The following is a 19768-nucleotide window of genomic DNA, read 5'->3' on the forward strand; positions in this document are numbered from 1 at the left end:
TTATCTCATATGAAACTCTTGTGATGATACACATGCCGCTGGCTCCAAATCGCAATGTGTTCGAAGACAGGGTCAGATAGCAAGTGAGCAAGTGATCACTGAACATGTGTATAGAGTGTGAAGAGAGGAAGAGAGGAAGAGTGGGAGAGCGGGTGACCTTGAAAGAACCAATCACAGTCCATGTTACAGGATAGCTGGCGATGGGCCAGGCTCGAAAATCAAACGTGTTTGAGACCATGGATGTGGCAAGGATAGCAGCCAGCAGTGCAGCTATGAGCCGGCCTCCAGGGTAAAAGCACCAATTGAAATCCATTGGTTTGTTTCATCATCGCCTAACATCGAGCAGCGAAGCTTGGCGATGTGCCAGCAGCCAGGCTGCAGCATAAACGTACCCTAATGCACAAGTGGAAAAATGGTTTAAAATGCCTTAATTTTCACAGTCGCTTCCATCTTCACAAGAGTTCATTCCTCATCCTTTGTGTCTTACCAAATGTCTGCCTTCATTAACCAGGAACTGATATATGGTAGGGCTTGAAAAACATGCAGAGGAAACCCAACTTAATGAACATCAATGTACTCCCTGCCTTCATTTGTAGAGAAGCTCCTGTTGGTGTGATAATCAGGGTTCTTCGTCTGGTAAAAGCCATGCTCATATTCAGCAACAGAGATGAGAATGCTCTTGATAGTATTTATTAATGCCAATAGTGTAGCAGACATTTTCTTCTCTGTCAGGAATTCACTAAAACCTCTAACAACCTGTCGTTCCAGAATTCTTAGCCTCGAACATAAAATGTTCACTTCAGTCAGACCAAAAATAACATTCCTTTAAACACTGTCTGGCCAATATTCTGAATACAGCACTTTTAGCCATTTGCAAATTTGCATCTCTCCTGCAGATGGAAGGCAATTTTGAAAAGGCTGTTTCAAGCAGTCATATTTTTTTTAAAAAATTTAAGTTGGAAGGTAGGAGCTGAATATCAATATGCAGAAAACCTTAAAATAACAACCATAATTTCAAATCACATTTACTGCATGGTTTATTTTTATTAAAAAATGTATTTCAAAAACATGTATGAACTTTTACATTGACCTGTTTTCAAAACAAGACAGTGAGAGACTATTTATAACAAACTACAATTGTTTACTGTACAGCTGGAGTAAAATTCTATTTTACTTCAAGGATTAAGTTAATGTGAAGTCAGTCAAAATGGCATCTTCTTTCTTTATTAGAAAGCTTTATTCTATGCAGTACAGATTCACTTTTGTCAATTTGTTTCTATCATTTTATTTACTTTTAAAACATAATCGGTTTGTTCACATTTCAGCCATCTTGATACTGTTCCATGAATTTCTTTTGAGATTTTCTCATGAAACTATTTTAAAATACCAATGAAAACATATCTGGTCCATTCCTTAAGGAACTACTGGTAGGTATTGCATTTCTTGAAATATAAATTCTGGGTGTTAAAACTGCATAATTTTGATCATTATTCAAGAAAATATTTAAACATAATTGACAATGGACTTAAATGAAAGTTGATTGTTTCTTGATTCATCAGTCTTAAGTAAATTTGAATACATTTTAAGAATTATTTTAGGAACATAATTTCTTAATTGTCTCGACCCTTAAAAACAACAACCATGATTACTACCACCACCATCATTTTTCTTCCCTCTCCTCTTTACAACCACATGCAAATAGGATTAAAAGTTGATGTTGAGCACATGGTAACAAAAAGAAAAGAATCCTTTATTTTATTAGTGGACGATGTTATAATTATTTTCCTTACTCTCAATTGAATTCTTTTCATATGCATTGTTAAATGTGCTCTGTTTTTGGTTACAGTAGCAGTACTAGATTTTTAAAACAAATTTAAATTTCATCAGATTTTTTAAATGAAAACAAAATGATTAGTATAAAATTTAAATAATTCTTATAAAGTGAACTAAATATTGACTCAATTAGGAATATATAAATCTAAAACATACAATATGCAAATCTTAGAGAAAACAAATAAATAAAAATGTTCAATCAGTAGTCATATGTCTTAGTGTAAATGCTAGTTCTTCACTGGTTTTATTTTTGGTGGAGGAGATCATTTAAATATTTCTGATAATATTTCCCAAAGGGAAGATTGTTCATTGTGATAAAAGGAGGTAATTTAAAAGTAAAACAACACTCAGAGAGCAAGTCCTTTCCTATGGTTTATGGAACACTCTATCATGGGAAACAATTTTTCTACATTTCCCTCTGACATTTTGTGAACTATGTACAAAATTTCACAAACAACAAGTTATTCGTATAAATATTTCTACTTTTCATCTTCTACATCAAACTAACTGCTTCCAAAGAATGACTTGAGTGCCATCAGCATGACTCCAAGTGTCAGGGTGAAGGGACTGGCTAAGAATCTTCCCACTCCACATGTCAGTCCAGTGTGTGTTACAGTGTACAGCACGTCGTCTAGATCTCTGCAAGCTATGGAAGAGGAAAAAAAATTAAATCAAACAACATACATCATGAACTAGTAAAATAATGCTATATTAAATTTAAAAACTAACTTGAATTGAAAGCAAATTTACAAAAATCTCTTACTAACTTGCTAGGCCGAACATAATCAAGGTTTTTTTCTGTTGGGATTAACTCACTTAGCATTTAGCAGTCCCCTGACAAACCAGATGAATTTACATGGTACAAAGTCTTCATTAGTTTGTCTGGTTTGGTATTGGTCACTCAACCCTATGTCAGGCGGTTTCAAATAGTACTGTCTACTGTCACGTATGGTAGCAGGATGTTCCTGAATTGACCTTAATAATATTGACTACAGTTGCGAATTTTCCTATATCATCAGTTGTGTTATGTTGCATGTTTCAAGTACAGTGAGGGAATAACAGTTCGGTTCGTGAATGATTGACAGAAAAACATGAAAATTCTATGGACAGCAGACAGCAAGAAATATTTCATTAAGAATGATAGACCTAAAGTATGACGATTGTTGAAACTGAAGCTATCAATTGTCTCCCACTTTTCAAATGAATAAAAAAAAAAAATTTAAATAATTCATATAAAGTGAACTGAAATACTGACTCAGTTAGGAATATGTAAATCTAAAACATGCATTATGCAAATCTTAGAGAAAACAGATACCGGTACATTAAAATGAAAAAAGCCTGACATATCATCATCATCATCATCATCCTAAACCATCTCCAGTTTCCCGGGTGTGGTATACGAGCCTCCTCCATCTCATCCTGTCCTTGTACCATTCTTCCTCCACCAACTTGTCCCAATCATGACCTCTCAGCAGTACATTATTCTTAACTAAATCTATCCATTTCCTTTGTGGCCTTCCCAAGGGTCGTCTTCCTTCTACTTTTCTGTCAAATTCCTTCCTTGCAGTTCTGTTTACTGGCATCCTCTTCATATGACCAAACCACTTCAGTCTTGATATCTGAATCTTATTGAGGAGAGAATCATCTATTCCTACTTCTTCTCTAATTTTCTCATTCCTAATCTTGTCTTTCCTGGTTTTCTGGATCATAGTGCGAAGGAATTTCATTTCAGCTGCCTGAAGTTTGGAATTATCTCTATTGGTCAGTGTTGTGGTTTCGAGACTGTATGTAAGAATTGGTGTATAATAGGACTTGTACAATGTCATTTCTGTTTTCATAGGTATTTGCTCATCCCACAGCAGGTGTCTTACCTGGTGGTAAAATTGTGTTGCCTTATTGATTCGATTGTTCACCTCATGTTTTGCTAGGTTGTCATTTGATATAACACTACCCAAGTATTTGAAAACTGGAACGCTGTCCAGTTGGGCTTCATTTAACATGACTATTGGTTCTGCTCCTTCCCCATACACTTTCATCACCACCGTGTTGGTCTTGCTGATGTTTAAACCATATTTTTTAAACTCCTCATTCCAGCTTTGCATTCTCTCTCCCAATTCCTCTTCTGAGTCACTCCAGATCGTAACATCATCTGCAAATGTGAAGGCTTTGATATCTCCATGTTCTTTCCTTTTAATGGATTTCATTACTGACATAAAAAGCCTGACATAAATGAAATTATTGAGGCCATTAAATGAATAGCCGTCAATACAGCCCTGAACTGGGCGGCGTCCTAGTTGGAGCTCTCAAAGATAACATAGGCTAAGAGATTATCACTCTCATCGCTACTACAATGTTATCACGTGAATTCATTCCCCCGTATAGAGTATATGATTCTTAGTATCCGATGGGAGGTACAAAATTTCCTTTAAGGAACTTTTTATCAGAACAACATCAGAATCCAAGTGAAACTTAATTGGGATTTTGTGAAGCAGTGTAGTTTGCCGGACGAGCAAAATTGGAGAAGTAAAGCAAATTTCTGATGTGGCTGAAATAATTATTGTTTTATTAAAAACAACCTCCCAGAATCATGCACGGACTGCCACAAGACAAAGTATACTAAACACTTCTTAATTTTTCATTTTTATTCTATTTTGTTTTTCTTTTTTGTCATTTCTGCCATGTCTATAGAGAGAGTTCCTCAAAATAGCCATTAAGACAGAACTGTTTAAACATCATTCTTTGAAAGAGTTGGAACAGAAGAGGACTTGTTCTTCTAGCTTCTTTCAGTATTCCTTTGATTGTGATTTCAGATAGCTGATACTTCTCTTTGTAGTAAGGAACTGCAGGAGAGTGGATATGTATTTTCTTGCAGTCAACTACTGTTAACTCTCTAAGAATGAGTCTTAAAATGCAGTGTGGGTTCAGTAATCGTTGCAGTCTTGGTTTTTGGTGAGATTGCAATAATGTCAGTATGGTGCATGTTTCCATTAACCTCTCACTGTGGGAGGACTTTTACTACCTGGCTACCCTGTGCTGCAGGAGGAGTATAGCACCAAGCATGCTCTGAGTGCAGGCATTTATGTAGTTCATCAGGCATAACAGACATAAGTTTCAATGGATTTTATCAAAATTTTCACAGTTTGTTAATAATAATAATAATAATAATAATAATAATAATAATAATAATAATAATAATAATAATAATAATAATAATAATAATAATCGTATGGCCTCAGCTACCGTTTGCAGACATTTCGATTTGACGCCATCTGGCTGTCTGCTCGTCAATTTCGACGTTCCGGTTTACTCTGTCTGCCATCTAGCGGACCTAGAGTAAACCGGATCTCTCTTGGGCGTCTATGGCTGAGATTTTAATTAATTTTGTCAGGTAAATACCAAATGTATCACCAGAGATCTTTTACATGCCGACATCGTACGACATGGAGTGTCGATTGGACTTTTTTCCGCCCTTCAAAAATCCGACTACCTCTGCCGGGTTTGAACCCGCTATCTTGGGATCCGGAGGCCGACACTCTACCACGGATCCACAGAGGCAGCTACAGTTTGTTAATAATACATAAACACACACATAGCATAAGTTACTGAAATTATCTATGGATATTTACAATGTGCTGTGAACAATTCCCTTTGCTCTCAGCAATTACCCATGTCATTCCACACAAAACTACCATCAATAATATTATGGCTGATGTTTTCCTGCACATCACAGTTACCATCTCTACTTTCACTCTCAGATTCTATATCCAAGTCCATGTTTAACTAAACCAAAATTTCTGTACTATTATCTGCTAAAACATTGTTCATTTCTGAATCCGCAATCACAAGAACACATTTAGTTGCTATGTCAATGAAAAAATTATCTTGCTCTTTCAGAACTGATGTACATAATAATCGATACACACTCGATAGATATACATATCAAATGAAAGATCGATGCTTCATCTATAGATAAATCTTGCTACATTTTTAATATTGCAAGAACCAGTCACCAGTCGCTGGATAGACACACAAAGCAGACACTGCTATGTGCATGCATGCATGTCACTCTACGACAGAGAGCATTGAGGAGACGGTGTGCAATGTGCGGCAATCCACATTGAGTGGTTAACAGCTACATCATGAACTTCCTTATATACAGTTAGTTAGACTTTCCTTTCAAAGGGAGGAAGTAATGAAAGGTGTTATTTTATTTTGCCCTGTATTTATGTGTTGCAGTTAGGGTAATGTAGCTCTGAGTTAGCTGCCTCTGTGGATCAGTGGTAGAGTGTCAGCCTCTGAATCCCAAGATAGCGGGGTCAAACCCGGCAGAGGTAGTCAGATTTTTGAAGGGTGGAGAAAAGTCCATTCGACACTCCATGTCATACGATGTCGGCATGTAAAAGATCTCTGGTGACACATTTGGTGTTTACCCGACAAAATTCATTCAATCTCAGCCATAGACGCCCAAGAGAGTTTCGGTTTACTCGGTCTGTCATCTAGTGGGCCTAGAGTAAAACGGAACATCGAAATTGACGAGCAGACAGCCAGATGGCGTCAAATTGAAATGTCTGCACACGGTAGCTGAGGCCATACGATTATTATTAGCTCTGAGTTTGCAGCTGTGAGCTTGCATCCGGGAGATAGTAAGTTTGAACCCCATTGTTGGCAGCCCTGAAGATGGTTTTCTGTGATTTCCCATTTTCACACCAGGCAAATGTAAAGCAAATTGTAAAGAAAATTTATGTGTGTTTGGTGGAGCAGCCTGGCTCAGTTTGGATTTGACCTAGGTCAGGCTCGATGCCCTTCCTGTCACTACATGCCAATCCATTAGAAAAATTCCACTGAATGTTGCCAGGATTCAATTCTAGAACACTTGATATGAGAGCCACTGCATCAAGGCATCAAGGCACCACCTCTTGTCCAACTGCATAAAATTATATTAATAATTTTGTAATTGATTTCTTATTCAGTTAATCATATTATATTTATTATTGGTGATCAGTAACTTCTGTTTGTACCCATTGTTGGCGTGTAAGGTGTAATTTTTAAGGCAATGGAAATGAAATGAGCTTAGCTGTCAACCTGGGGTGGTAGAATGCATCCACATTATCTCCTGACCGAGCTCGATAGCTGCAGTCGCTTAATTGCGGCCAGTATCCAGTATTCGGGAGATAGTGGGTTCGAGCCCCACTGTCGGCAGCCCTGAAGATGGTTTTCCGTGGTTTCCAATTTTCACACCAGGCAAATGCTGGGGCTGTACCTAATTAAGGCCACGGCCGCTTCCTTCCCACTCCTAGCTCCTTCCTATCCCATCGTTGCCATAAGACCTGCCTGTGTCGGTGCGACGTAAAGCAAATAGCATTATCTCCTGCCTGTCATTAGAGGTGACTAAAAGGGGCCCCAGGGGCTCTTAACTTGGGAGTGTGAGCTAGTGACCACAGGGCCCATAGCTGAGTCCTGGCATTGTTTCCACTTACTTGTGCTAGGCTCTTCACTTTCATCTATCTTATTGGACCTCCCTTAGTCAGTTCTTGTTTTTTTCTGACCCTGAAAGTATTAGAGGCCTAGGGAATCATTCATTTTCACGCCCGTCATGGTCCTTCTCTTTCTTTGGCTGGAATCTCCATTTTTTGAAGTGTCAGATCCTCTCCTTTTTCTTTCTCCTCTGATTAGTGTTAATAGAGGATGGTTGCCCAGTTTTACTTCCTCTTAAAACAATAATTACCACCACTACAACTAGCAAGCAACCTTGTGAATTCATTTTCAAAGACCTCCTTGTACAGCATTTTGCTGGCAGGTGCTCTGGAATGCATGCTTTAAGACGTAAAAGCATAATTTCCCAGAGAACAATTAAGATTACGAAGAAAATGCATACGGTATGACTGATTTTTGTAGAAAACAGAATTCCAAATACATGCACCGGGTTCACCTTCATGATAGGACTAACCATTTGCCCATTATTTCAGTTTTTAGGAGATAAAACATGTTCAAGTTCATTAAATACTGACATATTAACAACCACCATTTTGGAACAGTTTATTATTGAAAATTCAAGTGTTTGATGTGAATATTTCAGCTCAATTGGTTCTGGAGTTCAGATATGATTGAATGAGAAATAAACAGACACCATCTCATTTTAATCTATTACACCATCTTGTTTTTGTAAATAATTTGAAAAAATGTATTTTCAGGTCAATATTTTCTTATATGAGAATATTTGTACAAAAGTTCATGAAATTCCTTCCAGTGTTTTAGACATGATGTTTCTTCAACAAGGAGACAGGCAACATTTCCTTTTCATATAGAAGTACATGTCCAGCTTCTTGTCTGAATGGCCAGAATAGTGGCTTTTGGCTCAGAGGGCCCCAGGTTTGACATGGCTGTAAATGATAATCACCGAGAAAAAAAGAAAAAGGAAAAAATCCCTGGCAGCAACCAAGCTTTGAGTCTCAGTGGGGTCCAAATCAAGCCATTTTATCAGAAATAAAAGACTATAAGGAAATGTTAAAAATGTATTAAACAACGTTTTTAGCACCAGTATCACCAGAGTTATCTACTACAGGATTAAGTAGACATACCGCCAGTGCCTTAACGCCGAGTGTTGGTCAGCGGTAAGTAACCCGACTCTCTAAAGGCCTAGGGGCGGAGGTGGTCCTTTAGTTGGGTACTGGTCCCCTAGTGGAGGAAATTACACAGCATCTGTTCTTCACGTAAACTTCTTTGAACTTGTCCTACATGGCAGTTTGCAGATCATTGAATTCATTTGCAATGCTGGTTGAGCATCTTCAGTTTCATCAGAAAATGAGGGTTATAGAAAATCCTGCTCCTGTAAGTCTGAGAACTATTTCTTCAGATCATCAAGAGTTGTCATAGTAAACAAGAGTGGAAACTGTCAATCATGTTCACTCTTGAATGACTCACAACCAGCAAAATGGGAAAAAGTTTTCTGAGGAATGTGTCATTGAAAAAGTCTAAAACCTTTGACATGTATATAATGGTCACAGATAACACTGCACTCCCCCTGAATGGAGAACATCATCAGCTAAAAAAGCTAGTCTTCAAAGCCACCCCTTATCAGACAGGAAGTCCACTTTTTTTTAAAATCATTTAGAAATATTTCAATCTCTACTCTCAAACAAAGAAACCTTCACAAATGTTTACACCAACTCAGCCACCTAAACACTGTGTGCCTTGGGAGATCTGATGACAGATTCTACCTTTTTTAGAAAAGACTTGAACTGCTGATATTTGAATCCATGAGATCTTATGAAATTTACTATGGAAATCACAGGATTCATTACACATGACATGTCTACCAACCTCCCACAGAGAGCCTATGCATTTAGTCTTACAATGAAACATGCATTTTTGCCATACATATTTTTTCACCATCTGTTGTAACACATTTGAGCTAAGAAAGAAAGGTGTATTTCTCAGAAAGAAAGTTCAACTCTTCCATGAAAATATCCTCACCTCTTGTTGTACCACGAAGCTAATCAGATCTGCTAGTTCATTAGTAACTTCACACTCTCCACTAACACCTCTAAAAGTAGCAAAACTTGAGCTGTATTAGTGACTTCTCCATACTCGTCCCACGAACCTACTATGCTGGCGTAGCAGGGGAAGAGGTGATACTCCCACGTAGCGCATCCCAGGTGGCGGATAGGGGGTCCTAACCGGTTTGCCGGCGAACTTGAGGGAAATAAAATACCTCTCGCGGACCAAACACACAACCCCCTGTGGGTGGGGGATGCAGACGAAGAATACACCCACGGTATCCCCTGCCTGCCGTAAAAGGCGACTAAAAGGGGCGACTAAGGGATGATTGGATTAGAACCATGAAACTACTTGTGATTAGTACCACCACACGGGGAACACCCTGGGTCACTATTACTTGCACATAGTACCACTATGTAAGGTACCAAATAGGTTTGTGATTAGTAGCACGCAGGAGCACCGTGCGGTCAGGCTTTGCGGTAGCTGTGATTAGTAGCACTATATGAGCGACACCAGGGTTCTGGCTTGCCTATGATTAGTACCCACTATATAACGAACACCACAGGATAGTACGAATCCCTGTGGTTAGTACACTTATGTGATGAAAACCATAGGTTTGCGATGCCTGTAAATGGCGCCGCTATGTGCAAAACACCATAGGTCTGTATTACATGTACGAATTTCATTACCTGTGAGTAGTACCATAATGTGTGGAATACTGCGAGTCTACGATACTTTTGATTAGTACCGCACCATGACAAATACCATGGTTCTACTTCCCAAGCGATAAGTACCATTATGAGAGGCCGATGACCTATATTTTGGACCCCTTTAGTTTGCAAGCATCATGGATTCAGTATTGAGCTATAGAAGCAGTCCCTTGATCAGTATTACTGAGGCATTGTGGGTCAGCTCCACTGATTGTTTTAAATTCATATCCATCCGTTCATTTTTCGTCCTCATGCTTTGAATTCTGGTCAGTGGAGGATTTTGTATTTTTATTTTGTCAGTGCATTTCATCTCATTTCGAACCATCAGGGGCCGATGACCTAGATGTTCTGTCTGTCTGTTAGGTCATCAGCCCAGAGGCTGGTTGGATCCTCAAATAGCACCAGCAAAGGTTATGCGGTTATATGGAAACCCCAAAAACCAATGGCAGCACCAAAATGAGGCGTACTAGGCAAGATGAGGAGTGAGGTAGTTTGCCATACCTAGATGTTAGGCCCCTTAAAACAACAAGCAGCATCTATACTCATTTGGGACTGTTTAGAACCACAGAAATTTTGAAGCCTTTTTGTTAACTGAGTAGAAAGATTACAGCCATTGTCTTCAACTTGCCATGCCACTGTGTTTGCTGAAAGGCTAATTGCCTTACAGCGTTTGATTTTGTTAGCACACATTTCTTCAGTCATAATTAAAAACATACTTTTTTATGTAGTTACTGCTGGTGAATGGCTTGCCTCATTTGTGATGTCTCTGAGAGTAGGTAAATTTATTCCTTTTGCTCTCTTTTTGTATAACAAAATATTAACATTGAAGATACAACACTCACTGTCCACTTCCTTCCTTCTACTCTGAAGCAACATAGTGTACACATAGGCCTATTAAAAAAAAAAAATCTCAGATAAAGAGATAGTGAATACAACTTCCTGGATCGGTTGGTGAAGGTTCAGTTAACACAGTAAAAGAAAGTATTGCAGTCATGATGCTCCTGGCAACGTCTCTTTTATTTATGAACAAGTGAACAAGCTTTCTGGATGGTTGGAGGGACAGCAACACTCATTATAGTGGCCCCTTGTAGAGCTGGACAGACTATAAGAACTGTATGCCACATTTAAAAACAATCTTATTCCCTTGTGTCCCCTGATAAATCTTAGTTTTCTTATTAGTCAGTTTTATAAAAATTTTCTGAGCCAAGGGCTTTTTAAACTTTTTTGCAGGCTGAATGTGACCCACAGGCCATATTTTGGAGATCCCTGTATTAGAATATCAGGGACAATCCTCAAACCTGCACTATTATTAGGAGGTATTCTAACAAATTCTTCAAAAATTAATTAAAGCTTTAAAGTCCAGTAGTGTATTTTAGTTGCAATGAATATTGTTGAGGATCTAGTTTTCCAAACCATCTTCATTTTCAAACTGTATGTATACTTACCACTGTTGGTTGAACAATCATAGTTTCCTTGTGTGTCAATAGACTCCACAGATATGTACAATGGAGGACACTGGAGTACATATTCATAACCACTGCATATTCCAGACAGGTTGATGGAAACTTCACTTGATGATTCACTGGTTGAACATTGAGTACCATCACTACCAGTTGAGTTGTTTGGTAGTTTGGATCTTCTTGAATGACAAATTTTCAGCTTTTTAGAATCGCCTCTAATCTACAAATACAGAAAGATACAGGACTATTAATCTTGGTCAATAACAAAGACAATACATGACACTTCACAGGTTCCCAAAATGTAATTTATGAACTACATCAAATATGAAGGCTGAACATTTTCTACAGTTACAGACTTTGATGATAATAATGATGATATTATTTTATTTATTTATCATATGGCTTTGCCTTTGGGTGTGGCAAGCCCATCGTAACAATAGCCTATATGAATAAAGCAGATATGGTGCCTTGGAAAAGGTTACGGCATCCCCTGCTAAAAGCAACGCACAGCTGTTTGGGTGCTGGGGGAACTGTGAGAAGTGGACAACCAGCACCAAACTACATCAAGATTGAGACAGTTAATATCCTGACATTGACGGGAAAGACAGAAGAACTGGTTGACTTCATGAAAGAAAAAGATATAGCCATACTTGGAATGTGTGAGACCAAGAAGAGGGGTACGGGTGAGATTCCTCTGAAAGAAGGATAGAGGCTGCATTACAGTGGAGGACCTGAAGCAGAAAATGGAGTGGCCATCGTACGAGGCATGTTTTTTAAGTAAGTACGGTTTTGACATTCCGCCGATGCAGCGCTGCGGTCGGCATTCCATGCATTTATTGGGAAGGCTGAGACGCCATTACGGCAATAGTCGCCCTTATGTATATTTGTTGGCAAGCATTTGAAATGGCCTCGCCGATCGAGAGTCCCGCCGACTGTGAAGTCTGGTCTGTTATTCGTTTTCTGAGTGCAAAAGGTTTGAAAGCTATCAATATTCATCATGAGATCTGTGCAGTTTATGGACCAAACATTACAAATATGAAGTTTTGAAGCTTCTACCTAATCAATACATATATTTGTAGAACAATAATATGTAAATATGTGAATATAATAAATACAGAAATGAAACTTATAGATTATGAGGACCAAACGTGATAAGCGATGGAATGGTTAGGAAATGGTTTGATCATTTAAAGGTGGCCGCAAAGTTGTGCATGATGAAGAATGGAGTTGGCGACCTTCAGTCATTAGTGAAGATTTGGTGCGGGCAGTTGACTGAGCAGTGAGAGAAAACAGATGCTTTATGATTACATCGAAAATGAATAACAGACCGGACTCCATAGTCGGCGGGACTCTCGATCGGCGAGGCCATTTCAAATGCTTGCCAAGAAACGTACACAAGGGCGACTATTGCCGTAATGGCGTCTCAGCCTTACCAATAGATGCAGGTACACAGTGCGCATGCACGGAATGACGACTGCAGCGCTGCATCAGCGGAATATCAAAACGGTACTTACTTAAAAAACATGCCTCGTACTTAGAAAAGAAATCTAAGAATATGTGGAATCTACAAATTGCATCAACGATAGGATGATGGTGATGAGACTCTAGTTTGAAAATGGCATAAAAGATCTATTTCAGTTGTATGCCCCACAAACGGTTTGCATAGATGAACATCTAGAGGACTTTTTAGAGGAAGTGTAAAGACAGATAGAAGATAAGGAAGTACTATTAATGGGAGATCTAAATACACAAGTTGGAATGGAAAGGAAGATTTTGTAGGACCCTTTGGATATGGAAATGTAAATCCAGAAGGTGAGTTGTTGGTGGATTTTTGCATGAGGAACCAAATGATTGTTGGAAACACCTGGTTTAGGAAGAAGAACAGTCAGAAGATTACAAGGTATGGTTGGGGAGACAGAAAAACAAAGACCATGATTGTTTATATATACATAGAGAAAGAACACCAGAAGAACCTTTTAAATGTTACAGCCATGCCTGAAGAAGCCTTTGGTGGAGATCATAGAGTTATGATAGGAAAACTGAAAGTGGGAAAGATTGAAAAACCTCCATTAAGAAGAGAAAAAAGAATTAAAGTATGGAAGTTGAAGTAGAAAAGCATACAAAAATAATTTCAAAGGGAAATAATACACTTGGTACCCAGGACATAGATGAAAAATGTTGAAGAGGAATGGAAAAGATTTAAGGAAGCACTGGTGGATGTGCAGAAAAGGTATGTGATAGAACATTAGGAACTACGCAAGACAAAGGCACATTGGTGGAATGATAGTGTAAAAATTACAATGAAGGAATTGAAAATGACATGGAAAGCATGGAAAACATCTAAGACTGAAGAAAGTAGAAGAAAACATGTGGAGGCAAAGAATTTGGCCAAGAAAGTAGTGGAGGAAGAAAAGAGGAAAACCTGGGCCTTATTCACACAAATATTGAGATATGATATGCAGGGCAGCATGAAATTATTGTATGGTATCTTAGGAAACAAAAAAGAGAGATCAAGTAAACACCAGATTTGTGAAGGATAAAGATGGCATAATATTAACAAAGCCAGAAGAAATAAGAAATAGTTGGAGAGAATATTTTCAGAAGTTGCTGAACATGAGAATTAAAGACAGTCATTCAAAGGACCACCAGGAAAGGCAATTAGTTGATGAAGAAATGGATAAAGAAATTAAAATGGATGAAATTGAAATGGCAGTAATAAAGATGAAGAATGGAAAAACTGCTGGAATAGATAAAATTTCAGTGGAGATGATAAAGGCAGCTGGAGCTGTATGCCTGCAGTGGACATATCAAGTTCTTAGGATTGTCTGGGAGAATAAGGAGGTCGCTGAGGATTGGCAAAAAGGAATAATCATACCAATTTTCAAGAAAGGCAATAAGGAAGTATTGAAGAACTACAGGGGAATTACTCTGATATCCCATGTTGCTAAGATAATGGAGAGGATACTGGAAAGTAGGATAAGGTTGAGGGTTGAAATTCAGATACAGGAAAATCAGTTTGGTTTCAGAAGTGGAAGGTCAACTAATGGAAAAGCAAAGGAATTGGACAGGGATTAATAAAAATGGCAATGATAATGGCAATGTACCAGGAATGTTGTAGTTGCGTACAAACACAAGTTGGCAGGACAAGTTGATTCAAGATCATTAGTGGCCTGAGACAGGGAAGTGTTCTATCGCCAATCCTGTTTACAATAGTAATGGATGACATCGTGAGCATCAAAAGCAGCATATGGAGGAAGAGAAATGAACATGTTGTTATTTGCAGATGATATTGTGATTTGGGGAGAAGACGACATGAATGTTCAAGAACAGTTGGATGTGGTGAATGGGAAGATCGAAGAATGTGGATTGAAAATAAGTGTAGAAAAAAATAAAACTCTTGTTACGACTAGAAGGGAAAGGTGAGATTAGACGTGCAGACAAGTCCCTGGAAGTAGTGGAGAAGTTCAAATACCTGGGGAGTGAATTAATGGAGAATGCTCGACTGGATGCTGAAATTAGTAAGAGGATTCAAGCTGAAGCAGTTTCTATCATAGTGAAAGAAACATGTTATGAGACAAAGATGTGCCAATGGAAGAAAAGGAAACTATGTACAAGATGTATTACGCACCCATAACAACTTACGGAGCAGAAACTTGGACAATGACAAAGAAGGATGAGAGTCAAATACAGGCAGCCAAAATGAAGTTCTTGAGGAGTTTGAGACAGAATAGTAGAAGAGACAAAATAAGAAATGAGAAAATCTGGGAAGAAATTGGAGTGGAAAAAATGAATGATAGAATAGTGAAGAGCTGACTAAGATGGTTTGGGCACATAAAGCGAATGAGTGATGGAAGAATGCCAAAAAAGGCGATGGAAATGCAAATATAAGGAAGGAGAGGCTACGGAGACCATGATTGAGATGGAAGGACACAATACAATGCAGTATTGGAGAAAGAAACCTGGACTGAGACACAGTGTTGGAGGAGGAGTGGTAGAAAGACCGAAGAAAGTGGAGAGGAACCATATTTGCTCCTACCCGGCTACAGCTGGATAATGGGAAATGATGATTATTATGATTATAATATGGCTTTCATTGTCGGGAGTGTCCAAGGACACGTTCAGCTCGCCTGATGCAGGTCTTTATATTTGATGCCCACGGGTGACCTGCATGTCTGGATGTGGGATGATGATAATAAGGTAGGGAGAGGTTGAAACCTGGTGTTCGCACGTAGCCTACTCCTGTCGAATAACACCAAGGGATCTGCTCAAAGCTTTATGTCCCCATCCGATGAATGAATCACTATCAACAGTGTTATATGCCCTCACTACATATCTCCCTGTGGGTGGGGGTAGTAAAATAACACTCACGGTATCCCCTGCTTATCGTAAGAGGTGATTATAAGGGGCCCCAGGGGCTCTGAACTTTGGTGCGTGGGTTGGCAACCATGGAGCCCTTAGCTGAGTCCTGGCATCACTTCCACTTACTCGTACCAGGCTCCTCACTTTAATCTATCCTATCTGATATCCCTTGGTCAACTCTTGTTCTTTTCCGACCCCAGCGGTATTAGATGATTCAAGACCTATGGTGTGATTCATTCTCATGCCCTTTGTGGCCCTTGTCTTTCTTTGGCTGAAACCTTCATTTTTCAAAGTGTCGCACCCCTTCCATTTTTTCTCTCTGACTAGTGTTATATAGAGGGTGGTTGCCTAGTTGTACTTCCTCTTAAAACAATAATCACCACCATATGAACACTGTGGAGTGGTTTGAAATCGAATCCAGGCTTTTGATATGCCATCTAGTGATTAGAAATTGTATACCACTACCTCTCCTACCTTGTTGGCCAATATTCTGAAGATGAGATTTTTCAACCAACTGGACTCAAAACCAGCTAACCTCTGTGTCAGACCATACAGACCTGATGCCTTAATGATCATTGCGACTAGGCGGGCTTTTATTTTTATTATTATTATTATTATTATTATTATTATTATTATTATTATTATTATTATTATTATTATTATTATTATTATTATTATTATGGTAAACACCCTCAAATGCCACCAACATCATCTGGGATCAAACCGATGACCTTGGGAACAGTTCCCCGGTGAGGGGGGGGGGCATAGGTTACATCCATGGTACCCTCTTCCTGTCATAAGAGGCAAGTGAAAGGGGGAACTCACAGCAGCTCGTAAGTTTGGAGCAAAGGTTGGTGACCATGGGATTTCTAGCTGAGTCTAGTATTACTTTCACTCACTTGTATCAGGTTACTTACTTTCGTCTTTCCTATCTGACCTCTCTTGGTCAACTCTCACCCTCTGAAGGAGTTTTTTCATTTTCATGCCCTTTACAACCCTTCGCTTTCTTTTTCTGATACCCTCACTCTTCGTAAGATTGAACCTCTACCAGTTTTTCCTTGGATTGCCGGGCTGAGTGGCTCAGACGGTTGAGGTGCTGACTTTCTGACTCCAACTTGGCAGGTTCAATCCAAGCTCAGTCCAGTGGTATTTGAAGGTGCTCAAATAGGTTAGTCTTGTCTCAGTAGTTTTACTGGCATGTAAAAGAACTCCTGTGGAACTAAATTCTGGCACCTCAGCGTCTCCAAAAACCGTAAAAGTAGTTTGTGCGGCATAAAGCAAATAACATCATTAATTTTTAATTTCCTTGGATTAGAGTTAAGAGAAGATGGTTGCCCTATTGCACCACCATTACCACCAGCTCTTGGGAACAGAGGAAGAATGGGTAGCCAAATTTGCAACTGAAATCAGCTTCATCTTAATTTTTCTTTTACATTTTGTTTTATGTCACACTGACGTAGATAGGTCTTATAATGAAGTGAAAATGAAATGGCGTATGGCTTTTAGTGCCGGAAGTGCCCGAGGATAAGTTTGGCTCGCCACATGCAGGTCTTTTGATTTGACGCCCGTCGGCGACTTGCATGTTGTAATGAGGATGAAATTATGATGAAGACGACACATACACCAGCCCCTGTGCCAGCGAAATTAATCAATTATGGTTAAAATTCCAGACCCTGCCAGGAATCGAACCTGGGACCCCTGTGCCCAAAGGCCAGCACACTAACCATTTAGCGATGGAGCCGGACGGTATTATGATGATGATCGGATAGGAAAGGGCTAGGGGTGGGAGGAAAGCAACTGTAGCCTTAATTCAGATAACTTACAATCCCAGCATTTGCTTGGTGTGAAAATGGAAAACCATGGGAAAACGATCTTTGGGACTGCCGACAGTAGGGTTCGAACCCACTCTTTCCTGAATACAAGCTTACAGCTGTGTGATCTAAACTGCAGTCACTTCCATGGTTTCTTCTTCTTTTTCACATCATCGTTATAATTTTTTTAAAGCAAGCAGTAGGTTAGTTACCCCTTGTAGGTAGAGGCCATAGATTACATAAATTATATTCCCTACCTCTCGTAAGAGGTGTCAAAAAGGGGATTTAAGAGGCTCCCAATTTGAGAGTGTGGGGTTAGCAACCACAAGGCCCTTAGCTGAGTCCTTGCATCGTTTCCACTTACTTGTGCGAGCCTTTTCACTTTCATCTATCCTACCTGACCTCCCTTGGTCAGCTCTTACTCTTTTACAACGCTGTCAATATTAGGTTTGAGAGAAGTAGGGAATCTTTCTTTTTCACATCCTTCATGGCCGTTCCCTTATTTTGCTGATACCTTCATTTTATGAAGGATTGGATAGTCTGTTTTTCTTCATTTATATATTAAAAGAGTTTACTGAAAACAGGATTGTCCAGACCGTCCGTCTGTTTTACTGAACTAATTTGCTTCGTTTTTGTTTCATTCTCTCTGGAATTACCTGCCAAAGAATCAACAGGCATTGATTCATCTTGATATGTTGATTGAGAACTCACAAACATGTAATTCTATAGACACAAATGAAACAAAAAAATGAACAACTTAAATATTCATGTTAGAATAATGAGAAGTGCTTTTTTTAAAAAAAACGTTTGCAATTTAAACTCGTGTCAGCAGCGATTACAATTTACAAGCATAATATGTGTATTAATTGTCAAATGAAAAATTATATTATATTATAAAAAATTGATAGTTTAAGGGAGGTTTTTAAAAATAAAATTTGACTTTGACTCCTTTTGTTAATATTTTTAACATTATATCTTTAATATTAGCATTAAATTGTAACCGAGGCCTTACATCCATGTTAGTGTTAACAGATAGTTTATATCCAGTCACAGGAAAACTCTCTTGATCAGACACCTTTCCAATTACCAACTAAGTACTTATGCAAATCATTGAAGGCTATGCAGTATATGAGATTTGTGGCAGTGTAAAGACAGCAGTGGGAATTGATCCAAAATTTCTTATTTTATTGTATTAATTTTTTATAATATTTTATTGTTTGGACTGAAATTTTGGACTTCAAAGAATTTGTTTGATCTCATAAATCTGGACCTATCCTGATCATTTTAAATCATGAAAATCCACAGCCTGTTTCCAGTCATTTGACCAGCACAAATCTCACATGGAATGACCGGGATTTGAACCACAGAACCCAGTGGTGAGAGGCCAATGCGTGCCACCTGAGCCACGGAGACTCATTTTTAAACCATCTGTTTTGAAAACACTTATTTATGGGTTGTATCAACATTTATCATTTTATCTGTGGATGTCAATATTTTCATCTTTGGTCAATTAGTGTGAAACACCCTATACCTACATGCACAGTTCTGGAAGTGCATTTCCTGTTGTGTAAACAATGACTTTTCTCGAACGTGCCATTGTCGCACTCCTCAGGGGCAATGATTAATCAATGACAGATGAAATGAAATGAAATGATATAGGAGAGTGTTGCTGGAATTAAATATGACTGGGAAAACAGGAGTACCCGGAGAAAAACCTGTCCCGCCTCTGCTTTGTCCAGCACAAATCTCACATGGAATGACTGGGATTTGAACCACAGAACCCAGTGGTGAGAGGCCAATGCGTGCCACCTGAGCCGCGGAGACTCATTTTTAAACCATCTGTTTTGAAAACACTTATTTATGGTTTGTATCAACATTTATCATTTTATCTGTGGATGTCAATATTTTCATCCTTGGTCAATTAGTGTGAAACACCCTATACCTACACGCACAGTTCTGGAAGTGCATTTCCTGTTGTGTAAACAATGACTTTTCTCGAACGTTTATTATCACTGGATCAGCAAAAAAGAAGAGACTTTTGATTGGAGAAAATAAAAGTAAATGTAATTGGTGAACGCAAAACTCGAAGGTGAATTCT

At 38.7% G+C, this 19768-nt stretch overlaps 1 protein-coding gene across 1 annotated transcript in view; it reads right to left on the reverse strand.

The window, feature by feature from the left end:
• Positions 1-1012: 1012 nt before the first annotated feature.
• The window catches only part of LOC136878793 (uncharacterized), a 127174-nt gene continuing 108418 nt past the window's right edge, over positions 1013-19768 (reverse strand). Inside the window, exons 15-16 of the mRNA XM_067152267.2 lie at positions 11486-11720; positions 1013-2479 (exon numbers count right to left, since the gene is read on the reverse strand). Coding sequence (XP_067008368.2) covers positions 2337-2479; positions 11486-11720 — 378 coding nt within the window. The 3' untranslated portion in view covers positions 1013-2336. The remainder of the gene's footprint in view (positions 2480-11485; positions 11721-19768) is intronic.

Source organism: Anabrus simplex, chromosome 8, assembly GCF_040414725.1.
Source record: "Anabrus simplex isolate iqAnaSimp1 chromosome 8, ASM4041472v1, whole genome shotgun sequence".
Taxonomy (NCBI): Eukaryota; Metazoa; Arthropoda; class Insecta; order Orthoptera; family Tettigoniidae; genus Anabrus; species Anabrus simplex.